Source organism: Chroicocephalus ridibundus, chromosome 4 (assembly GCF_963924245.1).
Source record: "Chroicocephalus ridibundus chromosome 4, bChrRid1.1, whole genome shotgun sequence".
Classification (NCBI taxonomy): domain Eukaryota; kingdom Metazoa; phylum Chordata; class Aves; order Charadriiformes; family Laridae; genus Chroicocephalus; species Chroicocephalus ridibundus.
The window spans coordinates 89,817,141-89,839,681 of record NC_086287.1 but is presented as its reverse complement, the minus strand read 5'-3'; the positions used below and the strand labels follow the sequence as shown (position 1 = coordinate 89,839,681).

The window sequence follows — 22,541 nt, the reverse complement described above, 5'->3', positions numbered from 1 at the left end:
GTCAACCACTGGGGTTGATCTAGAAGCAACTGAATCTAGTAGGAGGATCTGCATTGATGTTGGTGGGTTTTGACTTAGATCCACTGAATTTTTTATAGTGACACCAATGCCAGGAAGCGATAAAGCAAAGGTGATACCGTTTAGCTTTGGATTTTTAAAGTTACCCTCTGCATTACTGACTTCTGCTCAATGTGGTTCATGTATTGTGGGGAAAGTGGTGTGGAGGCTTAAGTTACAGGTTTCCTTTGGGGTCATGACGCTCCATTTTTGCTAGGAATGGGACATGAAGTCACATGGACAGTACTGTATCTGCTACATACAGACCTCAGGTGTTGATGACCTGTCCTGGAAGGAGGGTATTTGCTTATTACATGGAAATTTACTGAAGGACAGGTGAAATTGTAATTGCTAGGATTGTTCCGGACTCATTAAATAGCATTACAATTTTTGTGCCAAAAATTTTATAAGGATGACATTCTATAAATTATGTCATGATAAAAACTGTTGTAGTGGTTAAGATAATGAAAATCTACCATCCCCCACTCAACCACCCAACAATTAGGGCTGCTTTCTAATAACATACAGCTGGAGATATGTAAGCGTTCAGATATTCCTCTGTAACCAGTTTGTAGTGGAAACTTGGTTCTTAGACTAGTAAAGACTTTGTAGAAAAACTCTTCATTGTTTCTTGTGCATTTCTGGTCTTTGCTTCATGTTTTGTGTAGATTAATTCATTCCGTACTAAATGATAAACTCTTCTTTTTGCCAAAGTGAAAATTTCCTTCTTTCTCCCATAGTACTTGTGGCAGTTCCAGGTAAAAACTATTGCGTCAAGCCAGATGGACTTAATAATTGGAATTCAACAAAGTTCTAAGCAGTTCTATTTTTATTATACATCTGTAATGAGGAAATTTTGTAAAACCAAGGAAAGTGTATAAATTAAAGCAAAGTGGTGGTAGCACAATTGAAATGGTTTGAATTCTAGAGCGGGTTATTACTCTGGCTTTCTTAGTAATCTGAAACTCTCTCCATGCTGTGCCTGTAGGTTGGTTTTGAGGATACTTCAGACATCAGAGTCATGAACAGATACATTACATTTTATTTAATTTTATAATCTTCTGAGGGGGTTTCATGAAAAATAAGGCACCAGGGAGAGGTGAATTCCTGAAGTTAATAGGCCCAGCATTTCACCCTCTGACTTTTTCCTCCTCAATCAAACTGCCCCCTAGTCTGACTTCTGAGACTTGATTTGCTTTGACCCCCCCCCAGTCTTTAAAATTATGTCCTTCGGTTTTCTCACATGCTTTCATTTGCTGTTCATTTGTTTCAAAACTTCTCCCTGTTCTTTACATATGCAATATTGTTTCTGTCTGATATTCAAAACTCAAAATGAGAAACGGCATGTCTTAGTTTATGTAGAGCTTTGACCAGTTTGAGTACTTTTTATATCTTAAGTGGGATTAACACCGGCCTGTTTTTTCCTACATGCAATTCGTAGGCTAGTCTTTTGTCGGCTTAAATTTGTAGACATTCTTTGTATATACTTAATGGGTTGCTCTTCCATATACTTTGTTGATATATTAATTTCCAGCAACAAGGACTAACATTTATCTTGCTTTAAAAAACCTTGACTTATAATATTTGGATGGATTTTAAAATTTTAAATAATTTTGCTTTCCTTTAAAAATGAGTTATTTAAAATAAAATTTAAATGTTGGCAATCTATGTTAAGATCAAAACTTATCAATATAACTGTTAGACAAGAAAGGTGTCATGCTCTGTTCATCACGTGCACATTGCTTACAGTCCAGAGCCAGCTACCATAAATTAATTCCTGACAAGAGTCACTGTAATAAAGAATTGGATTTGCTGATGGCGAAGCAAGACTAAATTGCTCAATCCTCTGCTATAAATAGGTGACCACAGTTTTTACTAACAGTGTCTGTCAGTTTAAAGCTAAGCAGTATAATAGGTAGAACATAATTCTTGTCCCTTGAGCCAAGCATAGGTCATTTTTTCAGACTGTGTTGTATAGGTGGTTTAGGTAACACTGGCTCCCTGCAAAAATATCCTTCCTTTTCTGCCCCAGGCAGAAGTAATTTAAAGTTACTCTTCTGATCATGGGAGATAACATGACTAGAAACAGCATTCATGGATGCTACAGCCAAACAATTACCTTTTATACAAGAGACCCCATGGAAGATGCAGCCCTGAGGGATGTGCTTTAGGTAATCCTGCTCTAGCAGGGGAGTTGGACTAGATGATCTCTAGAGGTCCCTTCCAACTCTGAAGATTCCGTGATTCCGTGAAGGAACCCCATCTAAACCATTTAGGAGGACCACAGCGGGTTCTGGGTGGAACCTTGGCCTGCCTGGAAAATACCACTTCAAAATCAAATTCCCTCATGTGGAGCTGAAGTACTGTATGCGGTAGTTGGTTCTGGACAGATATGCTTTAGGTGACCTGCACATATCAAATAGTGGAAGTGATAATGGTGTCCTAGAAGTGTATTTGTAAGACAGTTCTCGGTGGTTTTCTTGGATTTAATCATGACATGATAAATGAAATGGATGATGATGAATCATTTCAGAGTTCTTATTGCAGCATCTTTTAGTGCCCAGGTTTTTGCCAGTTGAAAAAAAAAAAGTTTTAATTTCTCTTTTACAAATCCTGCTGTATGCCTGCTTTCTTTCAAAAGGCAGAAGTCCATGAATAGCTTTATCATATATAATACGAGGGTACGTCTCACATTCATTCTGATTATATAAAACTGAAAATCACTGCATTGAAATGAAGTTTCAATGTTTTTATTCAAAGCAGCTTCTCACAATGTATAAATACTGCATATTAACACACATGAAAAATACAACTTCTAAGGCACCCAGAAATGTGTCCATACACTAGTTACAGGACCATCAACAAATAAATTGTGTACAATTTGATCTAGACAGTCAATATTTGATATATCAGAAGATACAAGTCCCTCAGTACTGTACCAGTTTCAGAAAATATTTACAACACTGTGATATAGGGGTGCCTGTACCCTTATAATATTATAATATGTACTCATCATTACAAATATTAGAAATTGTTTTAGTCTGTCCCATGGCATTCTGACAAAATAACTTAAGGGCCTAATTTGCAAAGTTCTACAATTAATTATTTGTGCAAGTTCTGAAAATAAATTTACATTGACATAATTTGTGAATTTTTGGTTCTTTGCTTCATCTCAGAGGTTTGGTAATAAGCCTTACCAATAGACATGCCATCCTAGCTGAACGTCACTCCTTTCCCAATAGGTCAGTGGATACATCTTTTCCCCTTACGCTTGCCAGGGATGAGAATGCAGTGTTTGTAGCAGAAAGAGACTATTTGATCTTCAGTACAAATGTCAAACTAGTTCACTGGCGAAGGAACTAATGCTTTGTTAGAATAATGCAACTCTTTGGTCCTTTGTTTTTATGGAAGGCATAATATCTTTTATTCACTAAAAATTTAAATCCTGTCTGTGAGTAAGCAAGCTAGTGAATGACTTTCAGTGTAGTATTTAAAATAGCAGTAAAGAGATTTAATATGGCTTAAAACATACGGTTAATTGGGCAGACACAGATAACACATCTAGGATACGGAGTACCCAAATGTACTATGATTAAGATTGTCTATAAGTCTCTTATGTAAACTTCTTTAGTGTCTCCTAAAGAGTGCTGGCTTTAGCCAGATTTGACTTTTATAGACCCAGCCACACAAAGCCTGAGATTAAACTACTGTGGTTGGGAGCACAAATGCACAGTTTATATATAACAAAGCCCAGGCTGACAAGTCTACCTATGTTGTTCAAAAGAAACAACCCGTATTACCCTTTTCACAAGAAAAACTTAAGGCCCTGTACTCTGATTTGCTAACTTTCTTACAGCAATTATTTGGGGAAGTCCTTAGTACTACATAAGCAATTATGTAGCTTTAAAGATTTCTTGTACCTAATGGTAAGGCTTATTCACAAATGCAATACATTTATAAATTACATTTAAAACTGTAAAGGCTGGCAAAATAATAATAATAAAAAAAAAATAAAACAAACCCCAACCAAAATTGTCTGTTTATCCCTAATGTTAAAAGAGCATTTTATTCTAATGAAAAACTATTGGCACAAAACCATTATATTATAGATTAAAAGAACAGTTAAGAGTAGTGAAAAAGATTGCCTAAAACGCATACCCTAACCTACCACAGAAATATAAAAGTTTATATTCTGAAAATATATACTGTATTAAAGTTTGTAAGCTTATTCATTTAAACAGAAATGTACTGAAATAGTAAACTAAGCAACACTTATCTACAGCAAAAATATACATGCAGGACAACACAAAATAAATTGCTTACCTTTAATATCTACAAATGCAAAACTGTAGATTTTTAAAGATTGTACAAAACAATTTACACAAGAATAAAATAACATACTTAACAACAAATTGCATTTATAATCTTAAATACTGTGAATATTAGTAAAGGTACCCAGACTAATATGTACAGTACATCTAGATATCGGAATACCTAGTAAGGACAGAAACACAAGAGAAAATTGATTCTGATCTTTAAATAATGGAAAAAGAAACTTTTGACATTGTTATTACTCTTTTTGGAAGGGAAAATAGATTCCATGAAAACTAGATTGTAACTGTATAGATATGAATAATTAAAAATGTTAACTATGGTTAGCGCTTGCTTTAATGGAAAAATAATTATAGAAAATGTATTTCAACCATTCCTTTGTCATAAAAAAAGCTAAGATACAGATATCTGAAAATTCAGATGAAATGATGCAGTTTAAAGGTCTAACAACGTATGATTCTTCTCTGAAAATCTCATATGGAAAGCATACCTTCACATTGCTGAGCAATTTTTCTATATTTATCTACAAAACCCAAGCATAGTATTGAAATAAACTTCCTCATATCTTATTAACACATGACTAGGGGGTTATGGCTCTCTGGACGGGAATAAAGGAAATAAAGGAAATTGAGGAATCATGGTACTTTCCATTGCTTTTTTTTTTTTTCCTCTGAAGTCATATATGCTGGAGGCCTGATTGTGCAAACACGGATGCGTGCGAGTGGTTTTCGCTTGAGTACTCCCTCTCCTTTGACTGGGGCTGCACACAGGTGACTCACCTGCGCACACGGGCATAGCAGGGGGGCCGGGGGCCTTGATCCAAGCAAGTCTTGGCGCACGCGCTCTGTGGCATTGCTGGCAGGTTGTGGAAATAAGCAAGTATTAGTATAAAACAAGTGGCGCATCTATCACTTCAAATAGTTATTGGAAGAGTTCCCTTTCAGACATTGAAAACTAAGTTACTTGTTTGGATAAGTTTTTTTGAAAACATTTAAAATGGGCTAACTTGAAACCAGATTTTGTCTTTTTAATGAAGAATTTCCATGAGAACATCTGCCTGTAGAGTAATGATTTCCTTAAAATTCAGTGGTACAATTAGGCCACAGAAACAGCGCTTTTAATTACTTGTGGAAAAAGAAATGTTTAATGTGTTGAAGGCTTCTGTTTACTATAATCACCTGTTCGTTAACTTTATAAAGGCTTTTTGAAACTCTTCATGGAAGTACTGGGGGGGAGAAAACCTAGCAGCCTCATTTGCAGAGGTTTATACCATAACCAAGTGACTGAGCTCGAGGATGGAGAGCAAGTGCACAAATTACAAAGCAAACAAATGTGCAAAGCTTTTGCTTCAAGAGGTTTTAATTTGGGCACACTAAAATGGCAGGTGAAGTCACAGAGCATGCTTGTGTTATTTCCATATTAATTGCTTTACTAGCAAGAAAGAAATGAGAGAGATCCAGTGTTCAGAAGTCAGTCAGTGTCACTGAAAAGTACTAGGATCACATTCTAAAATAGCAGATCAGATTTTTGTCGTTTATTGTGGACTGCTTTTATGGATAGCCATAAGTTCTTGTAACAGATGGTGGGGTGGCCAGGTGTGGAGAGCTGGGAAAAACAAAACCAAACCTCTCCCTCCACTTAGTTCAATACCTAGCACCTTGTATAAACTGTTGGCCCACCCTCAAAGGCCTCCAGAGCAGAAATTATCTCACACCTGAGGAATCAGGCAACTAGACTAAGGCTCATAAGGATTTGCTTGTAGACTTCAGACCAAAAGGGGATGTTTAAACCTGAAAAACAGTACGATGCCACATAACGGCACCACTCACCCTGTTACTGACATCCGGCTAACAGGAATATAGTAAACTTAAATAAAGCATCTTGTTGGCAAGCCCTTCAGTGCTCCTCAAGAAGGCAGAAAGTGAAGAGAGACCTAGGGGGGGACTCACTGGTTCAGAATCCACTTTTTTTCCCTTAACCCTGGCAAATGAATCTAGTTCACACATTTTTGTACAATTTTGCACATAGAGGAGCATGCACGTGGCTGTTTCTTTTACTGCCCACAGCGTTCTGTGTGTTTTCTATATATTCTTTATTTTTCTACACAAATTGCTGCTAAAAATGTCTTTGCATTCTCATGTGATGCCATTAATTCAGTCAAGGGAAGTATGAAAATAAGATCTGTGATCAATAAACAGCTGAATATGAACACAAAATAAATAAGTTAAATAAATTCAACAAAGAAAAAAATCCTAGTAGTTTTTGTAAAACTAACTTTACATATTATACATATAAATTATCAGATTTTTTTCATTACACTGTTAGAACTTAGAAAAAAAATAATTAAAATATTTCTAAAGTATGGTGTTTGGGTCTACAAAATATTGTGCTGACCCGGTTTTTAGATTGAGCCCTCTGTGTCAGCCCAGATGTGTTGCAACAGCAAGAATAAGTTAAGAAGGACAGACAAAATCAAATCGTTACAGATGGTGTGCCTTACTGGGCCTCAGTGGTGCTTCTCAGCACATGGAATGTATACTTTTATCTGGATGAGCGTGTGAAAGATGCAGCCCTCTGTAGAGATTATGTGCACTGAACAAGCCTGCCTACGTCTCGGTTACACAAAATCAAACCAGCTACAAGCAGCCGTGTAGCTCACAAGGTAATCGACACAACCATAGGTATTAGGATACACTGTCACAAATTCCTCAACGATGCATTGCCTTTGCTTTTCAAACACAGGTAATGTCTGATTCTGTTCGTAAGTGGAGCATTTTCTCTTTAAGTTAGGCCAAGACATCAGACCTCATAAATTTTGTCTTGCAAGTAGCTGAATAATGAATCCAGTCCTTTGGAAGAACTCCACAGCTGTTTTAACATCTGACACTCTTTCTCATTCACATCTTCAAGTCCGGATTTCAGGAAGCTCCGCATAAGACATTTGGACTCTTCCAATACCTAAAGCCAAAATATCACTCAGTATTTTATTTTGAATTTTAAAACATTATTATGGATAACGGTGTGAACAGCATTTTCACGCTACTGACTCTGATTTACAATCATCTAAATAACTCATTTGGGCACAGAAATCAGATTTGATTTACAGCCATAACGCCACTTGCTGATAGTCAGCATCTTTAAGAATTAAGGACTTCTGAGGTTTATGCATCAGTGCCAACATTTTTAAAAGGAATGAGGGATTTTGAAGTACCTTAGTTTATTGAAGGTCTGCCATGAAGCTCTAGAAGGAGTTGAACTCCCTCCTGTTGAAAATGTGGTCCCTTAAAATGAAAACGTGTGAGGCATGACATACTGGCTACCCGTTTTCTGGAAGGTAGTCTTTAATGTTACAGAGGTTGGAAACCGAAATGTGGATGTCCATCATCTTTAACAATTTTCCCTCGTGCCTTCTTATCAAAACAGAAGTGAATAGGAAAGGGCCTCTATTGCAAATACCTTTTAAAGTTTATTTAATTACGTTTTATAAAAGTGAAATATTTTATAAAAGAAGGGTGTTAGGCAAAACAAGCACGGTCTGACTGTGTTCTGCAGTTAGAATTACTTGGAACGTACAAGCCATCATAACAAATCACCTAAGGGGTTTGCAATGGAAAGCCCAATCTCAAGCCCTTAGTACTTGCTGCAAGTTCTCAAAGGCACAAACAGCAGGTCCCATTGTTCAGCTCGTTTTTCCCACACCCATTTTTAAATACATCGAGATTGCATCCTTTAAAATTCTTTTTGAAATATGTAACACCAGTACGTATCTCACAAGGAACGCAACTAGTCAAACAAATCCATTAATAATTCATACATTACTGATTTTCTGAGGGCAGAAGATTTCATGTAAACTAATACAGTGTTTATGGTAAGGGAGACGCACACTCTCCACTCAGCTTTGTCAACACCTACGTGTTAAGCCCAGTTCCTGTCTGGTTTAGGTTACAACACTGCTATTCCAAAGTAGTATTTCTCTTTAACTCAAGTAAATGGTGTTAATTGTAAATTGTGGGCCCTGTGTATTTTTTCTGTCTGCGAACAAGTATCCACAGTGAACTTGGATGAGCTCATCATATTCTTTGTTTTTGTGACTTCAGCCTGATTTGCATTTAGGATCTCAGAGAGTAAATCTAGTCCTTGCCAGTTTTAACTCTCATCTTTGTCCACAAGTTAGCACCAGTCCTTCTAACAGGTCTCAAGAGAAAATTTCATTGACAGCTGATAACAGTGAAGGAAGGAAGAATTCACAGTATGGCCCAGAGGTTTTCCCAACTCATATAATACACATTATATCAGTATGATCAAATAAGCTTATGCTACATTTCCAGAGAGTTTCATTCGAATGTCTTTTGTGAGATCTAATCTACACTTCATTTAATTAAAAATCTCGTGTGTCTCTACCCTCTCTTTTACAACGGATCTTTTAAATGAAACTCAGGGATGCTAAGACGGTTTCAGGCATAGGAAGTCTAGCAAGAAACAGCAACAATTTGCACTTTAGTTAGTGCTGTTTTATTGCAGCCAGTATCACTTTCTTCACTGCCTTTTTTTTTTAAACACGGATGTGCCCAGAATAGGAGTATATCTGCCTGAAGGAAAAAAACCTGAGGAATTAAAAAAAGGAAAGGATTTTCTTTCAACTTTTACGTACACAAAAGTAAACACTGTGACCAGACTGTGTTCAAATCCCTCTGTGTCTGGATGTCACCTCTCCTTCACAGCAGAGGTTAGCTGACGCTATCCCACCCTTCTGGTGCACTGTGTAGAACATTCTGCAGAATCAGGAATTATGCAGGTGCAGAAAAGAAGGCAGACTCAGCTGAAACACAGTAGGCCAGGACAACGTGAAAGGCAAATACATTTTCTTACTGGCCCTACAGAGATCTCCCCGTGCTGTTGTATAGTTTCAGGCTCTTTCACCTTCATGAAGGAAACCTATGCTAAAATCCCCTTACAAAATCTGCGGCAAGGAGGTTCCATTAATATTGAATAAATGTAAAGATGGGGAAAATGAGAAACTCCGCGAGCTCACTGATCCCTATCCAGATTTTCTGTTAGTCTCCTTTTACCGGTATGGTTGTGGAAACTGAGGACCCACCATGCGATGAGCCTTGGGAGCACACCTTACCTCTGTGAAATATAATATAGTCACAAAGGAGTTTGATTTCTTACCACTGCACTGCAGGATGCCATTTCTTTCACTCGTAACATCACTTCTTGGCTAAATGTTGTTGGCCAAAATACTTGTGACACTAGTCCTCTGCTGCAGGCTTCCTGTGCTGTCAGCTTTCTCCCACAGAACAACATTTCATTTGCCTGTGAAACCAAAAGATTACTTGTGATCTTGGGTTATGATTCCCTTAAAAATTTTCCATACTTGCCTGCTATTTTCAAGATTAAATTTACAAATGCTCTCCCGTATCTTTCCATACTGCAAAATACTTTAAAAGGAGTTTCGGTAGCTATTTAAGGATTGTGCAGGTGGCCAGAGCACAGCATGGGTTTCATTTAAGAGAAATGTGCTGGCATGCATGATGAATCTGTATTGCTGATTTTACAAGAGTAACTGTCAGTGATACAGTGATACTGTGCCAAGACTCATGGAACCCAGTATAAAATACTTTGTGGGGCAAATTCTGCTTTGTTATACTGGTAAATAGCAAGCAACCTTACTGGAATTATTACAGCTTGTCTTTAGCGACCAGAGAGCTGTATCTTGCTCTATTACTACACAATCCTAACACAATACAGACAAGGACTCCGCAGCACTATTCTGCTAATGCATTTCTTGTCTTTTCTACGATCTTGGCAATCTTGGCTTTTTCAACCAGTGTTCATTCTTTCTTGTGTACAGCATGTGTAATACATTGAATTCTGAGGTCATTTTGTGATAAGAAATTGCTAGGGATTGGATGAACTTTCAACAGATTTCATTTCCATCCATGACAATTAAGAGAAACAGTTGTTTTCTGTTTTACTTTTTAAAGAGAGAAAGAAGAGCATGAATTTAAGAAAGGTTCTTCAACAATTTGAGATGGAAAACCTTACCAGTGCAACACCCAGAATTTGCGGGAATGTGTATGATGAGCAGCCAGCTGGAGTGAGTCGGATTGTTGCATATGGTGTCTGAAACCATGCCTTCTCACTTGCCCAAACGATATCACATAGTGGTAAAATAGAAGCTCCTAACCCAAGAGCAGGGCCGTTGATAGCAACCACAATTGGCTTCTTAAATTGAATAAAAGCTTTTACAAAATCCCTAAAATAAAAAAAATAAAAGAAAGATCTTGAATACAGAAGTAACACTTAGATAAATACCCTAGCTTAAAGTAATTAATCTGAAAAATAATTAGAACCACAGATGAACACAATAAATGCCATGGCCCAGTTTTACGAGGTCAGAATTGCACGATACTTTCTAATTTGCACATGGAAAATTTTGCTCGTATTTAGTTATTTAATCTTTCCGAATTCCTGAATACTTTTGTATATGTTGTATATGAATTGATTAACTGTAATGCACTGACTGTTGTACTTTTTGCAAAATGGTTTAGTTAGGTTTAGGTTTACTTCTGGACCAGTTACTCGTGAGCTTGTATACATAGCGCTTCTCACTTTGTTCCACAGTGGCTAGTATGGATTCTGGTTTGGCTAACTTGATGAACATATTATAGTATGAAAGACAGGAAACTCAAAGGTGGAGTGCTGAATATTTATTTTCTTTTCAAAAAGTCCTCTTAAGATCAAAAGCTTGTCAAAGCTTGCTGCAAGTCCCATCAATGGATTGGGAGATAGTAAACGTTTACGGCACACCAGTGGAAAGAATAAGACCCACAAAGGGGAGTCAGTGAGCGAAAGAGAAATGTTTGAACAGGGAAAGAATTACGTTAGCAATCTGTTGGGTCTTCACTGCAAATGTCTTTGGCAAAGAGGTGACAAAGTAGATGCCCTTGCCTGCCTACAACAGTAAATGTGAAGCGATGAGAAATAATGGGGAAGTAAATGTGATCAGATTCATCTGGATGAATGAACTAGAACATGTTAAATGCTGTGCAATGAGGAGGTATTTTAAATAAGTTATCTACCAGCAACTGTGGAAAGACATCTGTTGAATGGAACATTCTATACACCAATTAGGAAAAAAGCATGAGTGTAATTGTGGGCAAATTATGGGCTCCAGCAGCTCAGTGCACAGCAGGTATATGGAGGCAAACGAGATGCTCAATTACTTTAGAAAAGAGACATGTATAAATCAAATTCAAAACAAAAGGAGATTCTGTTCCTGCACTGGGTATTTATTAGGTCCAGAGCGCATCTTTGCTGACAGATTTTAGGAAAGAACATTTTGTCAAATGCGCCCTTTGATGAGTTGCAGCTCTCCCAGTGAGGTCAAAAAGACCTAGACTTCTGTATCTGGGAACAGGAGGTGTGCCTTGCAGGTCAGAGTGCCGATTTGGCAAAAACCGGAAAATATACTGAAGATAAGTATTTTATTGGACTGAAGTGCAAGGGCATTGGCTATATTTTAAATGAAAATGAAGAGTTTGAGGTGACCCAGCATTAAATGTTCAATGAATGGGTTCTTTTTTTCGGGCTATCTAGTAAGGAGTTGATTTTTTTGACCATGGGAAAATAGAGACTCATGGGAATTGATTCAGCTCTGTTCATACAGTGAGTAATAAAACAGAAGATCAGAGGCAAGACAAAGAGAGTGAAATGAAGAATTTGTCTGTTCAAGACCATTTCTTTCTAGAGGATAGCAGGGTTAAGGAGAGTTGTGGTTCATTTTTGTTTGCAGAAGCAATGCTGTTCCCTTAGCTCGTTATTTCTTCAGTTGTTTATGATGGAGTGATGACTGTGGATCGCTGCACCTGATTAATTTTAAAATTTTGAGAACCTTAGTAGTTAAGCAAGTAAGCCTCCCAAGTAGGACTACAGATAGGGATATGACAAATGTTAGGTAAAAAGAACAAACTCTAGATAAATGGTGGCAGCAGATCTGAGGACCATGCGGAGGCAGAAGAAAATGATGTTGTGGAGAAAAGCAGGAAGCATGTGGTGATAAATAAGACTGGAGGTGAATATGGAAAAGCAATTAGGGATGTGGAGAGGAAATGGTTAGATGATGGGGAGGAAGAACAAAGCAGAACACATTAATGGAGGGGAAGGGTTGAAGGAAATGGGAAGTTGTCATAGGAGTGAGCAAGGAAAGGAGGACCTGGAGGTGGGGAGAGAGTGGAACAGAACATTAAGAAGACACAGTGAGCCTCTGCCATAAGGGAAGGATGGGGAGCACAGAGGATGGTATAATGGATGGGTATGGAACATGCGACCTATAGGATGGAGTGGAAGGCTAAAATATTGGGATCTTGTGAGGGGAACAAATGCCTGCATTTGGTCTACGGAAGCGGCAGTGTCTAGCACTCCACTTCTCTGTGTTCCCTTTTGGTATGTTATTTGTTTTGTTTTGGTGAGTCATCTTTGTATCTAGAACCTGCCATGTTTCCATGACTGAACACACTACATGTGTGAACTTGTAGTTTCTGGGCTAGAAGACCCTTGTTTCAGTTCAAGGCAGGCTTTGAAAAGGACTTAAAATTGTAACTGTTGTTGCACCATAGAGCCAGAAGCTCAAAGACAGGAAAAAGTGTCATGTGCAGAAGACTTTTGGTTTTGCCAGAGGATATCTGGGAAGCTGACCATTGAATACACTTTGGGATGCTCAGATACCTCTGCAGCGTTGCAGAGGTCTCGTTGCAGGTCAGGGCTCATAAGTATGTCAAAGACTATAAAGAAGTTGAGCAAATAAAGTTGTCCTCCTTTGTTTTCTTCTGAGCACACCCAGAATTTTATGCATCAGGTCACATAACGATGCCCGACTGATGATGTGACAAGGGAGACTGATGCTGGGAATGCCTTCCAGCGAGTCTTTCGATTGCAGGGCTCTGTAGGCCACATATGCACAGTTGCAGTGTGGTCTGTCTGCCTGCCTTTCACCTCCTCCAGGAATGCAATGCCAGACACACGTCTGATGGATCTATGTTCAGGACCTGGAGAGAAGCTACAGTGCCACACATCTGTGAGCTGCAAGCTCCAAAGGCAGTGGATGAGGACAGGGGCCAAATAAATAAGGCATTCCAAGTGAGATGAGACTTGATGGGTATTTAAACTTCAGTTTTAACTTGTGATCAGTATATGAGATCCATACTTTAGAAAGTGGAAACATGCGGTAATCAAGATTTTAATTTAATTTTGATACAAGTCTAACTTGATGTAAAGCAGTGGAGGCAGAGATCCGTTAATGTGTTTTAGGACATCCTAACCACTGAAAAAGCGAAGTGTACATTTTTTTCTACTCTTATTACAGTATATTTTCCATGAGTTGAGTCCTTTGTTCAAAGAAAGCACAGAGAGTGCTAAATGGAAAACGTAGCGTATTGTTTCCAGAAGTACAATAAAAATCTATTTCCAATGGGCCTGAAGCCGACATTCTTGACAAGGAGCAGTACATTGTACCAGGATTTCAAGAGTGTTCTGGGAGTCCATGGGTGGAAAAACTCATAGTCTGGCTTATACTCATTTAATTGTTGAATTGATAAGTACATCTGTATATTACATGTGTGTAGATAAATGTATACATATATAATTATACCTATCTACACAATATTTACATTAATAACATTAAATATTTATCTTCCAATGAAGTGTAAGTGTGCCTGTATTTTCGAACAATATTGATTTTCTTCCCCCATATTTTTTCTTGTTCCACATTATTAAAAATACCTCACATTAAAAAATAATAATAATTAGGATGTGTCCTTCAAAGGTTTTTTTCTTTTTTAAAATTTCACTACATGATATTCAAGCATAGCTAGGGTCTTAAAAACAGGTCATACTTTATTTTATTTAAGAAGTACATTTTAAATTCTTTCAAAATAATTACTACTTTGAGAATTTCAAAAGTATTAAACTGAGAATCCAAACTGATCTGCAGTAGTTGTCACCAAGATAATTGGTGGTTAATATATGTCATGTAACGACCTCACCTTGCATTATACTAATATATCCAAAATACAGATCTGTTGTAGAGCAAATTATTTAATATTCCTTCATAGAATTGTAGCATAAGGTTTTAAAGCTTTCAGAAGAATAATATTTATTTTTAAGAAGTGGGGGGAAAAAAGGGACCAAACCCTTTCCTGGTACAGACTGCTGAAATACCATTGGCTTTAGAGGAGTAATGTCAATTTATACTGGAAGATCTGCTAAATATGTATAAAGTATACCTTGTGGATAATGGAAGTATTTGGTGATGTATTGTGCAGATTGATTTGTAGACTGCATGTCATAATCCCTGGATTTCTATTAAGGTAATGTGATATATATAAGGAAAGTCACATTTTAGTTATGAAAATAAAACTATATTTACATATATATTAAGTAATTTAAGTTTAAGAAAAAGAGTGGAGACCCTTCTAATAAGGTTCTGAAATACAGTGGCAGATTGCTATTTCAACAGAATATGAGTAAGCCATGGATTCTCATTTGTACTGAAATTCATTAAAACGATGAACATTAAAACAAGTAAAATATCTGCCTTTCAGGAACCACTTTAGAACATGAAGCAACAGCTAATTTGGAAAAACAACAACAAAGTTGTATTTCAATTTGGAGGAATGATTTGAAATATTAAATACAGAGAAGTGGAATAAAATAAATCCCTATGGATATTAGCACTGGAATAAATGTGCTTTCTTTTCTAACAAGGAAAGGTCCAAGGTTCTTCTTACTAAACAAATTTGTAGGACTATAATTAGAATGCAATCAACACTTAAATATACAACATTTTTGGACCTGATAAGTAGCTTTATAATCACACACTGCATTTCATAATTTAGAGATCATAGGTAAGCTTGGGTCACCTTATAGCTTCTGCAATCCTAGTGCTTTCCTTTCTTCTGTCATTGGATAACCTGCCAATTAAATATGAGTAATCTAGGCCACTACAGAATACACTTCCCACTGCGCTGAGAAGTAAGAGTTTACTGTCATCAGCTGATGCATTGCACAATGCTCTCCGAACTTCCTTCATGATCTGTGGATAAAGAAAAGTAAACAATTCGACATGCATGCCGTTGCAATATCATTTCCCTAGTTTTACAAACCTTATTGATTTTGAGAGACTTACATTTTGGGCACTATTAATACTTACATCAATTATATATATTAATATAATTTTAATATACTTAGAATGATAACACTGAGAGTTTACAGAATATTTTATATCTGGAAGTGCTTTGCAGATGCTTACTAATTCACAGAGTTTTTAGGACTTGGCCGTTCTTTGCTTATTCTATGGGAAATTCTAGCTAGCTTATGCTATTTGATTGCAATTTAATAATTTCAAATAACACTTTTTTATTTTCATCGTGTATATTCAGTGTACATCACTGTACCCTCAGTAACATGGTTATCACAACAATAGCCTATTAACCTCAGCAGATTGTAAGCAAAATCTATAAACCCCAGTTTTCAGTTCTTCAACTAGTATGGTTTATATGACTTGAACCAGAGCAAGGCAGGACAAGAGGACATCATATACATCAACATGACAAATATATTATGCATTTTTCTGTGGTCAGTGATACCATTAAAAGTCTACAAAAGTTAGAGCAAAAGAGCCGCTTGAAAGAGACACATTTTTACACTCTGATTTACAACTGGATCAAGCTATTAATTGCACCATAAATCAAACCTAATCAAAATCTGTATAGAATTGAGCTGCTGGTATTGTAAGGAAATAGCCTTTCATCTGAGCAGAACTGGTTTTCCTCATGATTTTTAAAAGGAAATATTATTTCATAAACTTCTGATGGGTAGCTTCTTGTCTGCTCACAATTCAGCAGAGTTTGTAAGCTGTAATTGATTTCAGGCATTTCAGATTCCCCTTTTCTCTTTAGTGATTCGCTCCTACTGAAGTAGGGCTGAGATTTCATCGTGTGACGCTTCCAATGCTTAAACATACTGATGTGTCCGACTACTTCTTATACACAGGGTCCTGTTGAGTCAAATTTTTCTCTTCTGCACTGAAAGATTTCCTGTTCGTGTAAATTTAGGTAAAAGATAGCAAAATGTGGTTGAGGGATTAAGCATGGTTGCCACGTGAGAGAAAAACAAGATTTTTAGCTCGTGATTATATTCGTTCACTGTTTTCTGTTTCCAAAAATTCTTTAGATCTCTGAAGTGTCTTATTTAAGAAATGTCCTAAACACAGAACAGAAGCTTTGTTTATACCATTTGAGGTAGCTTTTTATTAGAAATCCTATGGCTTGTGAGACCAAGCTTGAACTTGTATATTGAAACCGTGCAGTGCAATCCTACCTGCCTGCTTTCCGTACCTCTTTGCATCAGAATGATTGTCACTGGGCTGACACCAGGACATGAGAAAGCAGGTGGTGAACTTTTCGATGCTTCACTTTCACAAGTGCACTTCAGAACGCCTGCAATAACCGAGTATGTGACAGTGGGTGGAAGTGAAGTAAATTAAAAGCAGCAGAATTTGGAAGTGTATTGGAAATTTTTGTGCAGGTACAAAAATGTCTTCAGCGATTTTACAAGTACTGTTTATTCTCAGAGTCTCAGAGGCTGTGTCAGCCCTCAGTTGGTAAAAACACAGCAAAGCTGCGCATTTTGTAAAGGGGAAACAAAGGAAAAAAACCACCCTAAAACCTCTGTTCAAAGTTAAAAAAGAAACTTCAGAAGGTGGTAGATGTTAGAATAAAAAAGGATACATATTTTTGTTTTCCTAGTTCCATGTGAATGCCAGATTGTCCTCTTTATTTTAAATGTTCTCAAAATCTGCCCTTTCTTAGGGAGGATGTATAAATAATATCAGAGGATAACACTCAAACATTTTTATATACAATGAGGGGTGCTGCTTTAAACATGATGCCACGACAGGAGACTCCATTCAGCAAGTTTCTTTGCAGTTCCCCTTCCTCCAGTGGTATTTGCAGATCTACCATTTCTTTGATGTTACCACTGCTGTCCTTCAAACACATCATTACCGTAACAAACCTGCCTCTTTTTTATCTTACCCCTCATTGATTTGGATGGCTAAAGCCATCTAGGAGTATAACAAACTTTTGAGCAGAGGTTTCACTACTCGTAGGAAAAACCAATATTCTGCTATCACTGCTTTTTCAATGTTTTGGAGAGGGTGATATTAAAAGTCCATTATTAGGAATTGATTTGTCAGATACGGTTGAAAATGGGAAGGCTTTGACAGTATTTTGGATAGTATTTTTGAGCAGGAGTGGAAATTTAATTTCACTGCTCCACTAGTTTCTAGTAAAAGAAAACAGTATCAGAAACCAGGAAACCATAATATATTGGTGTTTTCAGGCCCCAAAAAGTTCTTTTTTTTTTTTAATATCAGTAAGTTTGTCATTAACTTTATCATCAAAAGGTGCTCAGAGGCTCGCTGGAATACAGCAATGCCAGCAAAGTCAGTTCTCACTCCCTTGTTCTATGGCATGATTCCTTTGCTGGTGCAGCCCAAAATTCAGCTGGTCGCTTTGTCACTCAGCCTACTCACAGCCAACCTGCTGCCGCCCTTCCTGCCGAACGCCTCGGCATCATGGCTTTCCTCGTTGCTTCTCTGGGTATGGGGGTTTCTCTACAGATTTATACGATTATAGGAAAGCTACTAACAATAAAATAGAGAGAAAAAAGATGGTTTGTCTGTAGGGTTGCAGAACTGTGTATTAAACTGCAGTACTGGAAAGCAAATATAATTTTAATTCAGAACCGCTGTCTGGTTTTAAGCACAAATTTCCATTTCATGTGGTAGTGAATTCAGTTTGCAAATATAGAGATACTATGTGTCTTTAGTTACATTCCTTTGTCAGATTCCATATTCTTTTTCTCTCTTCCATAATCCTTAAACCTTCCCTCATTTTGATATAACTATGGCATTTGTTCAATTAAATTTTACTTTCTCTAGTGGACCAGATCTAATATTTCTATTTGCAGGGCTCCATAGCACTATTCTCCAGTTCCGTGCTTTTTTTAATTAGCTTTTTTATGGTCTTTTAGTTAATTCTCAGTTGTGGGGACAGTATTTCTATTCAAATACATTTGACTAAAATTTCTGAGGAAGTATTTACAGAACAGTCTGGGCCAGTTATTTAGCTTATGATAATTTATAGAATTATAAATCTAGACCAGGCCTAATGCTTCACTTACTGTTTTACTGAAACCCAAATATACGATAAAATTAACACTTTCTCAAAAGTTGCTTATTTTTTTAATCCCATCAAGAAAATAAGCTGGTTAGTTGTTTAACAGGACACCTTATATTGCAAAATAAACACAAAATGTTTTAAAACTTCATTAAGCTTCTAAAAGCTTATTTTAATGCCTTTCACTGGAAGTAGGAAATTTTAAAAGGCATTTGGTGCCCTTTGCTTTCAGTGTTGCTTACATTCTGGGGAAATCAGAGCTGGGAATTTATCACCGTAATTACCCAAAGTGTCTTGAACAGAAGTCTCTTGTTCATATAAATAGAAATACTAGTTTAAAAGGTTAACTTCTCTGAATCTCTAAGGATTCACTGTTGATATTCTTCAAGGTAAACATTCTGCAAATATTACAGTAAAATAAAATTTTAGAGACATTCAGTTGTTCTCAGGACCACTTCCACACTCGTACCTTTTTAAATAAATACACTTTTTGTTACTTACTGACTCTTTGTGCAAACAGATGGTGAGTCCTTTCTGTTTGATAAATAAAGGGTTTAGGAACTTACAAGGCTGGCTTCAGACAGAAATACTGGCCAAACCCCACAATTTGTCTTTGTATGAGAGCAAAAATATAGGTAACGGTAAACTTGTACCTGCCTTTTTCTTAAGTTAGGAAAAGTTGCAAGGAAAGAAAAGTGATGGCAAACCAGTGCTCCAAAATGCACCTGGTAGAACTTCCAACCCTGTAATTCTCATGGTTAGAAATTTGAAACCTAATGCTTTTGTCTGAGAAGTGTACTTCAGGTAGTCGTATCAGTCTTCCATGGAAACATTAGCTGTTTAGGGTATGTTTTGCTTTTAATTCAGGGAAATAGCAATTCCTAGCTGTATTAATAGTGTAAAGTAAAAACAGGGGATGGATCCATTTAATCTTAAATTTGATCGGAATTTGGATCCTTGAAATGTGCTGAGTTAAAACGGCAACATCATCATTGGAGAATGAACTTCAGAAGCAGCAAAAGACCCACGAGAGAAAATGCCCTAATGGAATTTATAATGATGAAATATTCTACATATCTATTTTAAAAATTAATTTTAAAAGTAACAAGCCTAAGCCCCTGCAATAAAACCAAGCTATGCTGTTTCATGACACTGGCTTGGAAGTTTTATAAGGTCTTGTAAAACATAAGAAAGAATTTCTGTAGTGCCCAGAACAATTTGTAGAAAAAAACTCAATTACTAGAGTGGCACTGAGCCAACTTCAATCAGTGCAAATGCTGCTGGAAGGAGCATCGGCACATTTCACGCTAAAATCACTTGCACAAACCCACAGGTGTGATGTGGTTACCAAAACCATAGGACGAAGATTCAGGCAAACTTCTCTAAGCATTTCTTTTTTTTTTTTTTTTTTTCGTGTATAACTAAGTTCTTCGCTATTTTAATTAAATTGGCATAAATAGCAGAGGCCAATGGTTGAACAAAACTATTAAATTTGATCTGAAGATTAAGATAATGCACAAAAGGAAGCAGGGTTGTTTAGGGGTGGGAGTGATTTTGTATAAGCTTAATTTTATGATTATGGGCAGTGCACACCTTTTCTTTTTTTCCTAACGTGGAGGGCCGAGAATAACCAGAGCACTATTTTAACCACACCGAGTAGACCTGCTCTGAGTGAATTAATCATTTACTGTTTGGCAAACATAATGTACTGAATGCCTAATAAAGCTTGAAGCTGGCATTTCTTTTGACAAAATGAAACACACTTTCTTAATTTTGTAGGAATTTTGTGTTTGTACTTTTTATTCACTGGTGATAAAAGGTGTCAAAACCAAAAATGTTGCAAATGTCCCTAAAATACTCTGTCAGTTTGTCTCAGCTATGGCGAGGGTTGACAAACTGTGGGGACAAGGCATTCAACATATTCCTCCTTTCAATTCCTTGGATTTTTGCTGTAATTGCCAGCAAGGGCGTGGAATTGCCAATATTGGAGGTGCTGGATTTTCTGGTGTGAATGATCATGGGCTGCAGCCTGGACCGAGGCCAAGGAAGTCGTTTCATGTTTGCCAGCAAGCAGCCTTCAGAGAGCAAGAGCTTTCAATTGCTCTCAGCCTGGATGAGTTTTAAACAGACAATCTCAATGTGGAGAACTCATTACCTTGATTAATTCCTGACCATCCAGATCCTGGTCAGTAATGTAGTTTTCTAAAATGTATTTCCTGGTTTTCAAGTGAGCTTCAATAAAGGTTCCAGAAATACTCTATGCTGGTGATGCAAGAGGAGGACTATTATATGCTTATCGTTTATTCTTCCACAGAGGTGGGTTCCCGGCATATTGAAAATTTTCAAAGAATGAAATGGATTGGCTTGGCAGAGCTGAAGAGCCCGAATTAATTCACTGGCTACAGCATTTGAACGCTGCTGATGCGGAACAGCACGGCCAGCAATGTGAAGGTATGTCTGTTCAGCCTGAACATACCAAGTCCTTCATTTCATACATTTTCAGGCCCTTGACCCCTTTGTTTAAATTACCTGTAGTGTCAATTAGTAGTAATTAATACATGGATGGAATGATGGATTTGATGCTACCATCTAATGCGTTTTAAGGAATTAGTATTAAAAGCAGGTGTTTGGTGATCTGTGTTAATTACCAAGATAGTCCTTTTAAATATCATATAGTTTAAAAACTAGGAGTGATAAATGTACGTTCCAACAGTTTTAACTATTTAGTATCATTCTTTGTATTAATGTCCATGTGTAGGTGTGCATTTGGGAAGGGAAGTCCAATTTAGGGTCCATGATAGCTGCCAGTGGTTTTATCTGAAGTAATTAATTTCAAAGTCATTCAGTTTCTTATTGAATAAAATAATTCCTCCAAGCTACAATCTACTTTTCCCTCAAATGGTGCTCAAACTGGTATTTTGTATGCTCGTATCTTCAAGTTACTGTATAAGACAGAGCTGTGCTGGCGTGTCTGGAGGGCACAGAAGGGAGAGATCTGCCACGCTGCGGGCAGCTCGTGGGAGAACTCTGCCTGCAGAGCGCTCAGACAGGCAAAAGTGGTGCTGGGAGGCAGCTCCTGTTGTTTCCTCTCTGATCTATGGGAACCCCTTTCCATCAGGCCATTAATGTCCATGTGGAACAAGGCTCAAGCATGTTCTCTGCTCTCCAGGACGTGCATCCTTTTTGTTCTGACATGAGAAATGTGTATCAGGGCATCGCCGCTCACTCTGCTGGGATCACAAGGAATGGAAGGGAAAGCTTCTTGGCCCTTCCAGTGACCAGTACTGGAGTAATACAAGCTACAAGGCCAAGTCTGACTCTAACTGTGTAATGTTTGGAACAAGAGAACTCATTAATATCGTTATGGTATCATGACTCAGTATATCACGACCTTATGCATTTCAGCTGAGAATAGAGCCCCTAATCTGTTAAGATTTCACAAATGAGGACTCATAAAGTGATTTACAGAAAAAGCTATTAGGGATTAAGGTATACTTTTAGAATTACTGTCTCAGGACAAAGCCTGAAATTCCTCCCTATGCAACACCTGGAGCACTACTTAAATTAATAAAATGAAAGAGTCCGGATTTCTCTAAGGGTAGTAAATATGAGTAACTTCAACATGTGAACAACTGCTTCACACAACTCCATGTTGGAAATACTGTTTCTGCCATTCCTTTCTTTACTTCTAATTTTTGGTTTCAGACATGTAAATTAAAAATTAAGTTCCATTGCATTCTTTTTGATAGCAATCCCAAGAGTGAAAAAGTTAGATATATCTGAATTCCATATTTCTTTTCTAAGATAATCAATTAGGATAAAAATACATAAAAACCAATTCAAGCGCAGTGCTTCCAAGATAACCCACACATCAGGATGGCTTTCTTTGGCTTTTATGCTACATGCTTA

General features: G+C 37.2%; 1 protein-coding gene across 1 annotated transcript in view; it reads right to left on the bottom strand.

Annotated features, from left to right (window-relative positions):
• Window positions 1–2,791: 2,791 nt before the first annotated feature.
• CDYL2 (chromodomain Y like 2) overlaps window positions 2,792–22,541 on the bottom strand; it is a 62,585-nt gene continuing 42,835 nt past the window's right edge. The window contains exons 4-7 of the mRNA XM_063334668.1: window positions 15,312–15,484; window positions 10,438–10,648; window positions 9,562–9,705; window positions 2,792–7,347 (exon numbers count right to left, since the gene is read on the bottom strand). Coding sequence (XP_063190738.1) covers window positions 7,189–7,347; window positions 9,562–9,705; window positions 10,438–10,648; window positions 15,312–15,484 — 687 coding nt within the window. The 3' untranslated portion in view covers window positions 2,792–7,188. The remainder of the gene's footprint in view (window positions 7,348–9,561; window positions 9,706–10,437; window positions 10,649–15,311; window positions 15,485–22,541) is intronic.